The sequence below is a fragment of the Panulirus ornatus genome, chromosome 63, assembly GCF_036320965.1.
Source record: "Panulirus ornatus isolate Po-2019 chromosome 63, ASM3632096v1, whole genome shotgun sequence".
In the NCBI taxonomy this organism is placed as follows: Eukaryota; Metazoa; Arthropoda; class Malacostraca; order Decapoda; family Palinuridae; genus Panulirus; species Panulirus ornatus.
Window position 1 is genome coordinate 27,198,273 of NC_092286.1, and position 15,927 is coordinate 27,214,199.

General features: G+C 42.3%; 1 protein-coding gene across 1 annotated transcript in view; it reads left to right on the top strand.

Annotated features, from left to right (window-relative positions):
- Pex13 (peroxin 13) overlaps positions 1-15,927 on the top strand; it is a 137,422-nt gene that overhangs the window by 46,094 nt on the left and 75,401 nt on the right. Inside the window, exon 4 of the mRNA XM_071656740.1 lies at positions 9,159-9,289. Within this exon, the coding sequence (XP_071512841.1) occupies positions 9,159-9,289 (131 nt within the window). The remainder of the gene's footprint in view (positions 1-9,158; positions 9,290-15,927) is intronic.

Here is a 15,927-nt window from a genome sequence, read left to right on the forward strand (position 1 = left end):
CAAATGGGAACTTCAGTGAAGGGGGCTAATGGGGAGGTGATAACAAGTAATGGTGATATGAGAAGGAGATGGAGTGAGTATTTTGAAGGTTTGTTGAATGTGTTTGATGATAGAGTGGCAGATATAGGGTGTTTTGGTTGAGGTATTGTGCAAAGTGAGAGGGTTAGGGAAAATGATTTGGTAAACAGAGAAAAGGTAGTAAAAGCTTTGCGGAAGATGAAAGCCAGCAAGGCAGCAGGTTTGGATGGTATTGCAGTGGAATTTATTAAAAAAGGGGGTGACTGTATTGTCGACTGGTTGGTAAGGTTATTTAATGTATGTATGATTCATGGTGAGGTGCCTGAGGATTGGCAGAATGCTTGCATAGTGCCATTCTACAAAGGCAAAGGGGATAAGAGTGAGTGCTCAAATTACAGAGGTATAAGTTTGTTGAGTATTCCTGGTAAATTATATGGGAGGGTATTGATTGAGAGGGGGAAGGTATGTACAGAGCATCAGATTGGGGAAGAGCAGTGGGGTTTCAGAAGTGATAGAGGATGTGTGAATCAGGTGTTTGCTTTGAAGAATGTATGTGAGAAATACTTAGAAAAGCAAATGGATTTGTATGTAGCATTTATGGATGTGGAGAAGGCATATGATAGAGTTGATAGAGATGCTCTGTGGAAGGTATTAAGAATATATGGTGTGGGAGGCAAGTTGTTAGAAGCAGTGAAAAGCTTTTATCGAGGATGTAAGGCATGTGTACGTGTAGGAAGAGAGGAAAGTGATTGGTTCTCGGTGAATGTAGGTTTGCGGCAGGGTGCGGCAGGGATGTGTGATGTCTCCATGGTTGTTTAATTTGTTTATGGATGGGGTTGTTAGGGAGGTGAATGCAAGAGTTTTGGAGAGAGGGGCAAGTATGCAGTCTGTTGTGGATGAGAGAGCTTGGGAAGTGAGTCAGTTGTTGTTCGCTGATGATACTGCGCTGGTGGCTGATTCATGTGAGAAACTGCAGAAGCTGGTGACTGAGTTCGGTAAAGTGTGTGAAAGAAGAAAGTTAAGAGTAAATGTGAATAAGAGCAAGGTTATTAGGTACAGCAGGGTAGAGGGTCAAGTCAATTGGGAGGTAAGCTTGAATGGAGAAAAACTGGAGGAAGTGAAGTGTTTTAGATATCTGGGAGTAGATCTGGCAGCGGATGGAACCATGGAAGTGGAAGTGAATCATAGGGTGGGGGAGGGGGTGAAAATTCTGGGAGCCTTGAAGAATGTGTGGAAGTCGAGAACATTATCTCGGAAAGCAAAAATGGGTATGTTTGAAGGAATAGTGGTTCCAACAATGTTGTATGGTTGCGAGGCATGGGCTATGGATAGAGTTGTGCGCAGGAGGGTGGATGTGCTGGAAATGAGATGTTTGAGGACAATATGTGGTGTGATGTGGTTTGATCGAGTAAGTAATGTAAGGGTAAGAGAGATGTGTGGAAATAAAAAGAGTGTGGTTGAGAGAGCAGAAGAGGGTGTTTTGAAATGGTTTGGTCACATGGAGAGAATGAGTGAGGAAAGATTGACAAAGAGGATATATGTGTCAGAGGTGGAGGGAACGAGGAGAAGTGGGAGACCAAATTGGAGGTGGAAAAATGGAGTGAAAAAGATTTTGAGTGATCGGGTCCTGAACATGCAGGAGGGTGAAAGGCGTGCAAGGAATAGAGTGAATTGGAATGATGTGGTATACCGGGGTCGACGTGCTGTCAATGGATTGAATCAGGGCATGTGAAGCGTCTGGGGTAAACCATGGAAAGTTCTGTGGCGCCTTGATGTGAAATGGGAGCTGTGGTTTCGGTGCATTGTTACATGACAGCTAGAGACTGAGTGTGAACGAATGTGGCCTTTGTTGTCTTTTCCTAGCGCTACCTCGCAAACATGAGGGGGGAGGGAGATGTTATTCCATTTGTGGCGAGGTGGCGATGGGAATAAATAAAGGCAGACAGTATGAATTATGTACATGTGTATATATGTATATGTCTGTGTGTGTATATATATGTATACATTGTGATGTATAGGTATGTATATTTGCGTGTGTTGACGTGTATGTATATACATGTGTATGTAGGTGGGTTGGGCCATTCTTTCGTCTGTTTCCTTGCGCTACCTCGCTAACGCGGGAGACAGCGATAAAGCAAAATAAATAAATAAAATAAAATAAGTTTGAATGGAGAAAAACTGGAGGAAGTGAAGTGTTTTAGATATCTGGGAGTGGATTTGGCAGCGGATGGAACTATGGAAGTGGAAGTGAATCATAGGGTGGGGTAGGGAGTGAAAATTCTGGGAGCCTTGAAGAATGTGTGGAAGTTGAGAACATCATCTCAGAAAGCAAAAATGGATATGTTTGAAGGAATAGTGGTTCCAACAATGTTGTATGGTTGCAAGGCTTGGGCTATGAATAGACTTGTGTGGAGGAGGGTGGATGTGCTGGAAATGAGATGTTTGAGGATGATATGTGGTGTGAGGTGGTTTGATCGAGTAAGTAATAATAGGGTAAGAGAGATGTGTGGTAATAAAAAGAGTTTTGAAATGGTTTGGTCACATAGAGAAAATGAGTGAGGAAAGATTGACAAAGAGGATATATGTGTCACAGGTGGAGGGAACGAGGAGAAGTGGGAGACCAAATTGGAGGTGGAAAGATGGAGTGAAAAAGATTTTGAGTGATCGGGGTCTGAACATGCAGGAGGGTGAAAGGCATGCAAGGAATAGAGTGAATTGGAATGATGTGGTATACTGGGGTTGACGTGCTGTCAATTGATTGAACCAGAGCATGTGAAGCGTCTGGAGTAAACCATGGAAAGTTGTGTGGGGCCTGGATGTGGAAAGGGAGCTGTGGTTTCGGTGCATTATTACATGACAGCTAGAGACTGAGTGTGAATGAATGTGGCCTGTGTTGGTTTTTTCCTAGCGCTACCTTGCACACATGAAGGGGGAAGGTGTTGTTATTCCATGTGTGGCAAGGTGGCGATGGGAATGAATAAAGGCAGACAGTATGAATTATGTACATGAATATATATATGTATATGCCTGTGTGTGTATATATATGCATACATTGAGATGTATAGGTCTGCATATGTGCTGTGTGTGGATGTGTATGTATATACACTTGTATGCGGGTGGGTTGGGCCATTCTTTCGTCTGTTTCCTTGCGCTACCTCGCTAACACGGGAGACAGCGACAAAGCAAAATAAAAATGTAATAAATGATTTCCCTCTGTTTGATTTTAAAACACCAGAGTTCATCACTGTAATAACAGAAATTTGCATAACTATATCCTCCACTCTGATAGGAAAACTTCACATAATCATCTCAGTCTGCTATCTTCAAGCTGGAAATGTTGCACAGGTGCTGTAATTGTGCTGTAATTGTTTTTTCTGTGAGCAGATGCTTCATATCCACAGGAGTTTTATTCATCCAAGTACAGAATACTGCTCACATGTCTAGGGTGGCTCATCCTCCCCCTCCATGTCAGCTAGACAAGACAGCATCACTTTTTGGATCCGCTTGTTGCTCTAGTAAAGGCAGTGTCTTGTGAAAGTGGCAATCGCATGATCAGAATTGAGATACTGCAGACTTTGTTAGCAGATCCTGAAAATTTGAAAATAAACTTTACTGATTTCCATTTTATTAATTCTTTTCGCATTATGTCTCTTCAACCTTCCCCTTCTGTAGGCCACAATAATTCTCTCTCTCTCTCTCTCTCTCTCTCTCTCTCTCTCTCTCTCTCTCTCTCTCTCTCTCTCTCGGTATTATTTTGGCCTTTGTTATTATGAACTGTCAGCACGTGTTCGCAACTCAAGGTTTGGACATGTGGTATACATTTAGATGCTGCTTCCCACATTTTCTGTGTGAAGGCTTGCCACTTGAGGATTAACTTTTATTATGTCTCCTTCCCTTGAATAGCTAAGTTATGGAATTCTCTTCCCTCTTTTGTCTTCCCCTTTTCATATAATCTCTCTTGCTTTTAAGAGTCCTTGTACAAACACTTGTAGAGCCCTGATGAGTTTGTGATGTCTCACTTTTTTTCTCACTTGGGATGGCCTTGATTAAAGCATTCCCTAAAAAAAATTGCCAAATGGCTTCAAGTTCTGCATTATTCGCAGCTCTTCCTCATGCTTCTTGTGATAGTAGTGGGAAAACAAAACATTTTGAAAGTCATAAACTTGAACATGAAAATGCTGCTAAGCAGTTTATTCTGTGATCTCTGACCTAAATCAGCATAGAAGGAAAAATAAAGTATAGTAGTTAAATAGTAATTAAGAACAGTTGACCAATAGATAACAATATAATGATAAAAACACAACATATAAAGACCCATGAGATTTAGATGGCAACTTGCTGCATGATCAGTCAGCTCATTGAATGTAAATAAACACTGCATGATGCATGCTAACATGAGACAGCCCTCCAGGAAACCTTCTGGCTTATATATTTGCTTTTAAGAGGATGTAAAATGTGCTAGAAAAAAAAATGAAAGCTCAAATATGGTATACATGGATTAAATGGAGTAGCATGATTGTAAATACTGTATGTACACGGGCATTTTATCAATTTACTGCAAAACTTTTGACAGAATATCACTACTATCTCAATTAGAACACAAGAGTTGAAGAGCCACACTGATAAGTGGTGACTTACTGCATAATTAGTCAGCTGATGAAATGTAAATTTTGAATGCTTCACCTAAGAAAAGGTAGCACTTCTGGCTTATGTATGCTTATAAGGGGATATGAAACATGCTTATGGATACCACAGGTTAACACATCTGTATATTGTCTATAAATGAAAACCCTAGATTAAACGTTTTACCAACGTAGTCTAATAGAAAGACCATGCGTATAAGAATTGTAAAGGCTAATACATACAGTAGTTCTAGGAGCTTATTGCAAGAACTCTGAATTATAATAGTAAAGCAGAGAATGGATACTGTGATAGTATTTTGATAGTATTTATTTATGTAAGATATAAAGTGTTTCCCATTTTAGAAAGTTAATAAAATGGGAAACACTTTATATCTTACATAAATAAATACTATCAAAATACTATCACAGTATCCATCACAGTCCTGGAAAGAGGGGCAAGTATGAAGTCTGTTGGGGATGAGAGAGCTTGGGAAGTGAGTCAGTTGTTGTTCGCTGATGATACAGCGCTGGTGGCTGATTCATGTGAGAAACTGCAGAAGCTGGTGACTGAGTTTGGTAAAGTGTGTGGAAGAAGAAAGTTGAGAGTAAATGTGAATAAGAGCAAGGTTATTAGGTACAGTAGGGGTGAGGGTCAAGTCAATTGGGAGGTGAGTTTGAATGGAGAAAAACTGGAGGAAGTGAAGTGTTTTAGATATCTGGGAGTGGATCTGTCAGCGGATGGAACCATGGAAGCGGAAGTGGATCATAGGGTGGGGGAGGGGGCGAAAATTTTGGGAGCCTTGAAAAATGTGTGGAAGTCGAGAACATTATCTCGGAAAGCAAAAATGGGTATGTTTGAGGGAATAGTGGTTCCAACAATGTTGTATGGTTGCGAGGCGTGGGCTATGGATAGAGATGTGCGCAGGAGGATGGATGTGCTGGAAATGAGATGTTTGAGGACAATGTGTGGTGTGAGGTGGTTTGATCGAGTAAGTAACGTAAGGGTAAGAGAGATGTGTGGAAATAAAAAGAGCGTGGTTGAGAGAGCAGAAGAGGGTGTTTTGAAATGGTTTGGGCACATGGAGAGAATGAGTGAGGAGAGATTGACCAAGAGGATATATGTGTCGGAGGTGGAGGGAACGAGGAGAAGAGGGAGACCAAATTGGAGGTGGAAAGATGGAGTGAAAAAGATTTTGTGTGATCGGGGCCTGAACATGCAGGAGGGTGAAAGGAGGGCAAGAAATAGAGTGAATTGGTGTCATGTGGTATACAGGGGTTGACGTGCTGTCAGTGGATTGAAGCAAGGCATGTGAAGCGTCTGGGGTAAACCATGGAAAGCTGTGTAGGTATGTATATTTGCGTGTGTGGACGTGTGTATGTACATGTGTATGGGGGGGGGGTTGGGCCATTTCTTTCGTCTGTTTCCTTGCGCTACCTCGCAAACGCGGGAGACAGCGACAAAGTATAAAAAAAAAAAAAAAAAAATAAAGTGTGTGAAAGAAGAAAGTTAAGAGTAAATGTGAATAAGAGCAAGGTTATTAGGTACAGTAGGGTTGAGGGTCAAGTCAATTTGGAGGTAAGTTTGAATGGAGAAAAACTGGAGGAAGTAAAGTGTTTTAGATATCTGGGAGTGGATCTGGCAGTGGATGGAACCATGGAAACGGAAGTGAATCATAGGGTGGGGGAGGGGGCAAAAATCCAGGGAGCCTTGAAGAATGTGTGGAAGTCGAGAACATTATCTCGGAAAGCAAAAATGGGTATGTTTGAAGGAATAGTGGTTCCAACAATGTTGTATGGTTGCGAGGCATGGGCTATGGATAGAGTTGTGCGCAGGAGGGTGGATGTGCTGGAAATGAGATGTTTGAGGACAATATGTGGTGTGAGGTGGTTTGATCGAGTAAGTAATGTAAGGGTAAGAGAGATGTGTGGAAATAAGAAGAGTGTGGTTGAGAGAGCAGAAGAGGGTGTTTTGAAATGGTTTGGGCACATGGAGAGAATGAGTGAGGAAAGATTGACCAAGAGGATATATGTTTCGGAGGTGGAGGGAACGAGAAGTGGGAGACCTAATTGGAGGTGGAAAGATGGAGTGAAAAAGATTTTGAGTGATCGGGGCCTGAACATGCAGAAGGGTGAAAGGCGGGCAAGGAATAGAGTGAATTGGATCAATGTGGTATACCGGGGTTGACGTGCTGTCAATGGATTGAATCAGGGCATGTGAAGCGTCTGGGGTAAACCATGGAAAGTTCTGTGGGGCCTGGATGTGGAAAGGGAGCTGTGGTTTTGGGCATTATTGCATGACAGCTAGAGACTGAGTGTGAACGAATGGGGCCTTTGTTGTCTTTTCCTAGCGATACCTCGCACACATGAGGGGGGAGGGGGATGTTATTCCATGTGTGGCGAGGTGGTGATGGGAATGAATAAAGGCAGACAGTGTGAATTGTGTGCATGTGTATATATGTATGTGTCTGTGTGTATATATATATGTGTTCATTGAGATGTATGGGTATGTATATTTGCGTGTGTGGACGTGTATGTATATACATGTGTATGGGGGTGGGTTGGGCCTTTTCTTTCGTCTGTTTCCTTGTGCTACCTCGCAAACACGGGAGACAGCGACAAAGCAAAATGATAATAATAATAATAATATAAATCATCACTAGATTAATAGAATCAACATCAAAACATGGAAAGATAAACGGTAACTTTCTTTTGTGATATTTATATATATATTATACTTTGTCGCTGTCTCCCGCATTTGCGAGGTAGCGCAAGGAAACAGACGAAAGAAATGGCCCAACCCACCCCCATACACATGTATATACATACGTCCACACACGCAAATATACATACCTCCACAGCTTTCCATGGTTTACCCCAGACGCTTCACATGCCTTGATTCAATCCACTGACAGCACGTCAACCCCGGTATACCACATCGCTCCAATTCACTCTATTCCTTGCTCTCCTTTCACCCTCCTGCATGTTCAGGCCCCGATCACACAAAATCTTTTTCACTCCATCTTTCCACCTCCAATTTGGTCTCCCTCTTCTCCTCGTTCCCTCCACCTCCGACACATATATCCTCTTGGTCAATCTTTCCTCACTCATTCTCTCCATGTGCCCAAACCACTTCAAAACACCCTCTTCTGCTCTCTCAACCATGCTCTTTTTATTTCCACACATCTCTCTTACCCTTATGTTACTCACTCGATCAAACCACCTCACACCACACATTGTCCTCAAACATCTCATTTCCAGCACATCCATCCTCCTGCGCACAACTCTATCCATAGCCCACGCCTCGCAACCATACAACATTGTTGGAACCACTATTCCTTCAAACATACCCATTTTTGCTTTCCGAGATAATGTTCTCGACTTCCACACATTCTTCAAGGCCCCCAGAATTTTCGCCCCCTCCCCCACCCTATGATCCACTTCCGCTTCCATGGTTCCATCCGCTGCCAGATCCACTCCCAGATATCTAAAACACTTCACTTCCTCCAGTTTTTCTCCATTCAAACTCACCTCCCAATTGACTTGACCCTCAACCCTACTGTACCTAATAACCTTGCTCTTATTCACATTTACTCTTAACTTTCTTCTTCCACACACTTTACCAAACTCAGTCACCAGCTTCTGCAGTTTCTCACATGAATCAGCCACCAGCGCTGTATCATCAGCGAACAACAACTGACTCACTTCCCAAGCTCTCTCATCCCCAACAGACTTCATACTTGCCCCTCTTTCCAAAACTCTTGCATTTACCTTTTGTGAGCTGCATATATATAGTCGTACTTCACGTCTTTGTTTACATGTGGCAGCACTTTTGGATTTGTAGTGCCCATTTTGAAGACCCTCGAAAGTTATGGCATGACTCGGCGGAGGGTAACACATTTCTACTGCTGTGGCATTTTTGGGATTTATGTTGTAAAGGGAAATAAAAGGCCTATTACATAAATGTGATTTATGCAGGAAAATGTTTAAGCATGGATATTGAGAAGATCTGTACATGTTATGTAACATCTGGTGTTCCCATCTTTAAATGATGAAACATAAACCTTAAGTTGAACAACCATGATGGCAGTGCGTAAGGGAAAAGAAATATGTTTTAGCAATTTGGGTTTAGTGAGTCTTTAGGGTGTTACAAGCACAGTGAAGGGGTATGCAGTACTGCAATTTGTTTTCTTCAGATATTTTAGAACCTTTTAGGTTTATAGTTGAGTCTGAAAGACCCATTAGCTGGACACTAGGCAGTTGGTTGATGAGAGACAGGTATCTGGTGGAGAAAATATTTACACCATCTTTTTCATTTACAGTTACTGATCCCCTTCAGAAAGTCCCAGCAAACTTATTAATTTAGTTTCCTGTCTGTTTTACTCCTCTTTGTTATGTATGTCTGCCAGTCCTTCCAGTTACTTAGTGACTATATTCTTAGCAGGTATGTTAAGAGATTTAGGTAAAAGGAAATTCTCATCTAGTATTATGATTAAGCAAATTGTTTTCTCTCCCACACAGTTCATTTTGTGCAGTATTACGAGTTGCTGAACATTTCTCCAGAATGAAGTCTCATTTTGCTCAAATATTTTCTGCTTTTGCTGTCGTAAGAAGTCTTCGTTGGCTGTACAGAAAACTTCTGTATCTAGTTGGTAAGTTCATGACAAGCTGGCTGTGAAGAAATTAACAGGTTAGAGATGCTATGTCTTTTATTTTGTACATCTTTATCCCTGGGGATAGGGGAGAAAGAATACTTCCCATGCATTCCTCATGTGTCGTAGAAGGCGACTAAAGGGGATTGGAGCGGGGGGCTGGAAACCCTCCCCTCCTTGTATTTTAACTTTCTAAGGGGGAAACAGAAGAAGGAGTCACGCGGGGAGTGCTCATCCTCCTCAAAGGCTCAGATTGGGGTGTCTAAATGTGTGTGGATGTAACCAAGATGAGAAAAAAGGAGAGATAGGTAATATGTTTGAGGAAAGGAACCTGGATGTTTTGGCTCTGAGTGAAATGAAGCTCAAGGGTAAAGGGGAAAGAGTGATTTGGGAATGTCTTGGGAGTAAAGTCAGGGGTTAGTGAGAAGACAAGAGCAAGGGAAGGAGTAGCACTACTCCTGAAACAGGAGTGGTGGGAGTATGTGATAGAGTGTAAGAAAGTAAACTCTAGATTGATATGGATAAAACTGAAAGTTGATGGAGGGAGATGGGTGATTATTGGTGCATATGCACCTGGGCATGAGAAGAAAGATCATGAGAGGCAAGTGTTTTGGGAGCAGCTGAGTGAGTGTGTTAGTAGTTTTGATGCATGAGACCGGGTTATAGTGATGGGTGATTTAAATGCAAAGGTGAGTAATGTGGCAGTTGAGGGAATAATTGGTGTACATGGGGTATTCAGTGTTTTAAATGGAAATGGTGAAGAACTTGTAGATTTATGTGCTGAAAAACGACTGGTGATTGGGAATACCTGGTTTAAAAAGAGAGATATACGTAAGTATAGGTAATAAGTAGGAGAGATGGCCAGAGAGCGTTATTGGATTAGTTGTTAATTTATAGGTGCGTGAAAGAGAGACTTATGGATGTTAATGTGCTGAGAGGTGCAACTGGAGGGATGCCTGATCATTATCTTGTGGAGGCAAAGGTGAAGATTTGTAGAGGTTTTCAGAAAAGAAGAGAGAAGGTTGGGGTGAAGAGAGTGATGAGAGTAAGTGAGCTTTGGAAGGAGACTTGTATGAGGAAGTACCAGGAGAGAATGAGTACAGATTGGAAAAAGGTGAGAACAAAGAATGTAAGGGAAGCGGGGGAGGAATGGGATGTATTTAGGGAAGCAGTGATGACTTGCGCAAAAGATGCTTGTGGCATGAGAAGCGTGAGAGGTGGGCAGATCAGAAAGGGTAGTGAGTGGTGGGATGAAGAAGTAAGATTATTAGTGAAAGAGAAGAGAGAGGCATTTGGACAATTTTTGCAGGGAAATAATGCAAATGAGTGGGAGATGTATAAATGAAATAGGCAGGAGGTCAAGAGAAAGGTGCAAGAGATGAAAAAGAGGGCAAATGAGAGTTGGAGTGAGAGAGTATCATTAAATTCTCGGGAGAATAAAAAGATGTTTTGGAAGGAGGTAAATAAAGTGCATAAGACAAGGGAACAAATGGGAACTTCAGTGAAGGGGGCAGATGGGGAGATGATAACAAGTAGTGGTGATGTGAGGAGATGGAGTGAGTATTTTGAAGGTTTGTTGAATGTGTTTGATGATAGAGTGCAGATATAGGGTGTTTTGGTCGAGGTGGTGTGCAAAGTGAGAGGGTTGGGGAAAATGATTTGGTAAACAGAGAAGAGGTAGTAAAAGCTTTGCGGAAGATGAAAGCCGGCAAGGCAGCAGGTTTGGATGGTATTGCAGTGGAATTGATTAAAAAAGGGGGTGACTGTATTGTTGACTGGTTGGTAAGGTTATTCAATGTATGTATGATTCTTGGTGAGGTGCCTGAGGATTGGCGGAATGCTTGCATAGTGCCATTGTACAAAGGCAAAGGGGATAAAAGTGAGTGCTCAAATTACAGAGGTATAAGTTTGTTGAGTATTCCTGGGAAACTATATGGGGGGATATTGATTGAGAGGGTGAAGGCATGTACAGAGCATCAGAGTGGGGAAGAGCAGTGTGGTTTCAGAAGTGGTAGAGGATGTGTGGGTCAGGTGTTTGCTTTGAAGAATGTATGTGAGAAATACTTAGAAAAGCAAATGGATTTGTATGTAGCTTTTATGGATGTGGAGAAGGCATATGGTAGAGTTGATAGAGATGCTCTGTGGAAGGTATTAAGAATATATGGTGTGGGAGGCAAGTTGTTAGAAGCAGTGAAAAGATTTTATTTAGGATGTAAGGCATGTGTATGTGGAGGAAGAGAGGAAAGTGATTGGTTCTCAGTGAATGTAGGATTGCGGCAGGGGTGGTTGATGTCTCCATGGTTGTTGAATTTGTTTCTGGATGGGAGTTGTTAGGGAGGTGAATGCAAGAGTTTTGGAAAGAGGGGCAAGTATGAAGTCTGTTGTGGATGAGAGAGCTTGGGAAGTGAGTCCGTTGTTGTTCGCTGATGATACAGTGTTGGTGGCTGATTCATGTGAGAAACTGCTGAAGCTGGTGACTGAGTTTGATAAAGTGTATGAAAGAAGAAAGCTGAGAGGAAATGTGAATAAGAGCAAGGTTATTACGTACAGTATGGTTGAGGGACAAGTCAATTGGGGTAAGTTTGAATGGAGAAAAACTGGAGGAAGTGAAGTGTTTTAGATATCTGGGAGTGGATTTGGCAGCGGATGGAAGCATGGAAGTGGAAGTGAATCATAGGGTTGGGGAGGGGGTGAAAATCCAGGGAGCCTTGAAGAATGTGTGGAAGTCGAGAACATTATCTCGGAAAGCAAAAATGGGTATGTTTGAAGGAATAGTGGTTCCAACAATGTTGTATGGTTGCGAGGCATGGGCTATGGATAGAGTTGTGTGCAGGAGGGTGGATGTGCTGGAAATGAGATGTTTGAGGACAATATGTGGTGTGAGGTGGTTTGATCGAGTAAGTAACGTAAGGGTAAGAGAGATGTGTGGAAATAAGAAGAGTGTGTTGAGAGAGCAGAAGAGGGTGTTTTGAAATGGTTTGGGCACATGGAGAGAATGAGTGAGGAAAGATTGACCAAGAGGATATATGTTTCGGAGGTGGAGGGAACGAGAAGTGGGAGACCTAATTGGAGGTGGAAAGATGGAGTGAAAAAGATTTTGAGTGATCGGGGCCTGAACATGCAGGAGGGTGAAAGGCGGGCAAGGAATAGAGTGAATTGGATCAATGTGGTATACCGGGGTTGACGTGCTGTCAATGGATTGAATCAGGGCATGTGAAGCGTCTGGGGTAAACCATGGAAAGTTCTGTGGGGCCTGGATGTGGAAAGGGAGCTGTGGTTTTGGGCATTATTGCATGACAGCTAGAGACTGAGTGTGAACGAATGGGGCCTTTGTTGTCTTTTCCTAGCGATACCTCGCACACATGAGGGGGGAGGGGGATGTTATTCCATGTGTGGCGAGGTGGTGATGGGAATGAATAAAGGCAGACAGTGTGAATTGTGTGCATGTGTATATATGTATGTGTCTGTGTGTATATATATATGTGTTCATTGAGATGTATGGGTATGTATATTTGCGTGTGTGGACGTGTATGTATATACATGTGTATGGGGGTGGGTTGGGCCTTTTCTTTCGTCTGTTTCCTTGTGCTACCTCGCAAACACGGGAGACAGCGACAAAGCAAAATGATAATAATAATAATAATATAAATCATCACTAGATTAATAGAATCAACCTCAAAACATGGAAAGATAAACGGTAACTTTCTTTTGTGATATTTATATATATATTATACTTTGTCGCTGTCTCCCGCGTTTGCGAGGTAGCGCAAGGAAACAGACGAAAGAAATGGCCCAACCCACCCCCATACACATGTATATACATACGTCCACACACGCAAATATACATACCTCCACAGCTTTCCATGGTTTACCCCAGACGCTTCACATGCCTTGATTCAATCCACTGACAGCACGTCAACCCCGGTATACCACATCGCTCCAATTCACTCTATTCCTTGCTCTCCTTTCACCCTCCTGCATGTTCAGGCCCCGATCACACAAAATCTTTTTCACTCCATCTTTCCACCTCCAATTTGGTCTCCCTCTTCTCCTCGTTCCCTCCACCTCCGACACATATATCCTCTTGGTCAATCTTTCCTCACTCATTCTCTCCATGTGCCCAAACCACTTCAAAACACCCTCTTCTGCTCTCTCAACCATGCTCTTTTTATTTCCACACATCTCTCTTACCCTTACGTTACTCACTCGATCAAACCACCTCACACCACACATTGTCCTCAAACATCTCATTTCCAGCACATCCATCCTCCTGCGCACAACTCTATCCATAGCCCACGCCTCGCAACCATACAACATTGTTGGAACCACTATTCCTTCAAACATACCCATTTTTGCTTTCCGAGATAATGTTCTCGACTTCCACACATTCTTCAAGGCCCCCAGAATTTTCGCCCCCTCCCCCACCCTATGATCCACTTCCGCTTCCATGGTTCCATCCGCTGCCAGATCCACTCCCAGATATCTAAAACACTTCACTTCCTCCAGTTTTTCTCCATTCAAACTCACCTCCCAATTGACTTGACCCTCAACCCTACTGTACCTAATAACCTTGCTCTTATTCACATTTACTCTTAACTTTCTTCTTCCACACACTTTACCAAACTCAGTCACCAGCTTCTGCAGTTTCTCACATGAATCAGCCACCAGCGCTGTATCATCAGCGAACAACAACTGACTCACTTCCCAAGCTCTCTCATCCCCAACAGACTTCATACTTGCCCCTCTTTCCAAAACTCTTGCATTTACCTTTTGTGAGCTGCATATATATAGTTGTACTTCACGTCTTTGTTTACATGTGGCAGCACTTTTGGATTTGTAGTGCCCATTTTGAAGACCCTCGAAAGTTATGGCATGACTCGGCGGAGGGTAACACATTTCTACTGCTGTGGCATTTTTGGGATTTATGTTGTAAAGGGAAATAAAAGGCCTATTACATAAATGTGATTTATGCAGGAAAATGTTTAAGCATGGATATTGAGAAGATCTGTACATGTTATGTAACATCTGGTGTTCCCATCTTTAAATGATGAAACATAAACCTTAAGTTGAACAACCATGATGGCAGCGCGTAAGGGAAAAGAAATATGTTTTAGCAATTTGGGTTTAGTGAGTCTTTAGGGTGTTACAAGCACAGTGAAGGGGTATGCAGTACTGCAATTTGTTTTCTTCAGATATTTTAGAACCTTTTAGGTTTGTAGTTGAGTCTGAAAGACCCATTAGCTGGACACTAGGCAGTTGGTTGATGAGAGACAGGTATCTGGAGAAAATATTTACACCATCTTTTTCATTTACAGTTACTGATCCCCTTCAGAAAGTCCCAGCAAACTTATTAATTTAGTTTCCTGTCTGTTTTACTCCTCTTTGTTATGTATGTCTGCCAGTCCTTCCAGTTACTTAGTGACTATATTCTTAGCAGGTATGTTAAGAGATTTAGGTAAAAGGAAATTCTCATCTAGTATTATGATTAAGCAAATTGTTTTCTCTCCCACACAGTTCATTTTGTGCAGTATTACGAGTTGCTGAACATTTCTCCAGAATGAAGTCTCATTTTGCTCAAATATTTTCTGCTTTTGCTGTCGTAAGAAGTCTTCGTTGGCTGTACAGAAAACTTCTGTATCTAGTTGGTAAGTTCATGACAAGCTGGCTGTGAAGAAATTAACAGGTTAGAGATGCTATGTCTTTTATTTTGTACATCTTTATCCCTGGGGATAGGGGAGAAAGAATACTTCCCATGCATTCCTCATGTGTCGTAGAAGGCGACCAAAGGGGATTGGAGCGGGGGGCTGGAAACCCTCCCCTCCTTGTATTTTAACTTTCTAAGGGGGAAACAGAAGAAGGAGTCACGCGGGGAGTGCTCATCCTCCTCAAAGGCTCAGATTGGGGTGTCTAAATGTGTGTGGATGTAACCAAGATGAGAAAAAAGGAGAGATAGGTAATATGTTTGAGGAAAGGAACCTGGATGTTTTGGCTCTGAGTGAAATGAAGCTCAAGGGTAAAGGGGAAAGAGTGATTTGGGAATGTCTTGGGAGTAAAGTCAGGGGTTAGTGAGAAGACAAGAGCAAGGGAAGGAGTAGCACTACTCCTGAAACAGGAGTGGTGGGAGTATGTGATAGAGTGTAAGAAAGTAAACTCTAGATTGATATGGATAAAACTGAAAGTTGATGGAGGGAGATGGGTGATTATTGGTGCATATGCACCTGGGCATGAGAAGAAAGATCATGAGAGGCAAGTGTTTTGGGAGCAGCTTAGTGAGTGTGTTAGTAGTTTTGATGCATGAGACCGGGTTATAGTGATGGGTGGTTTAAATGCAAAGGTGAGTAATGTGGCAGTTGAGGGAATAATTGGTGTACATGGGGTATTCAGTGTTTTAAATGGAAATGGTGAAGAACTTGTAGATTTATGTGCTGAAAAACGACTGGTGATTGGGAATACCTGGTTTAAAAAGAGAGATATACGTAAGTATAGGTAATAAGTAGGAGAGATGGCCAGAGAGCGTTATTGGATTAGTTGTTAATGTATAGGTGCGTGAAAGAGAGACTTATGGATGTTAATGTGCTGAGAGGTGCAACTGGAGGGATGCCTGATCATTATCTTGTGGAGGCAAAGGTGAAGATTTG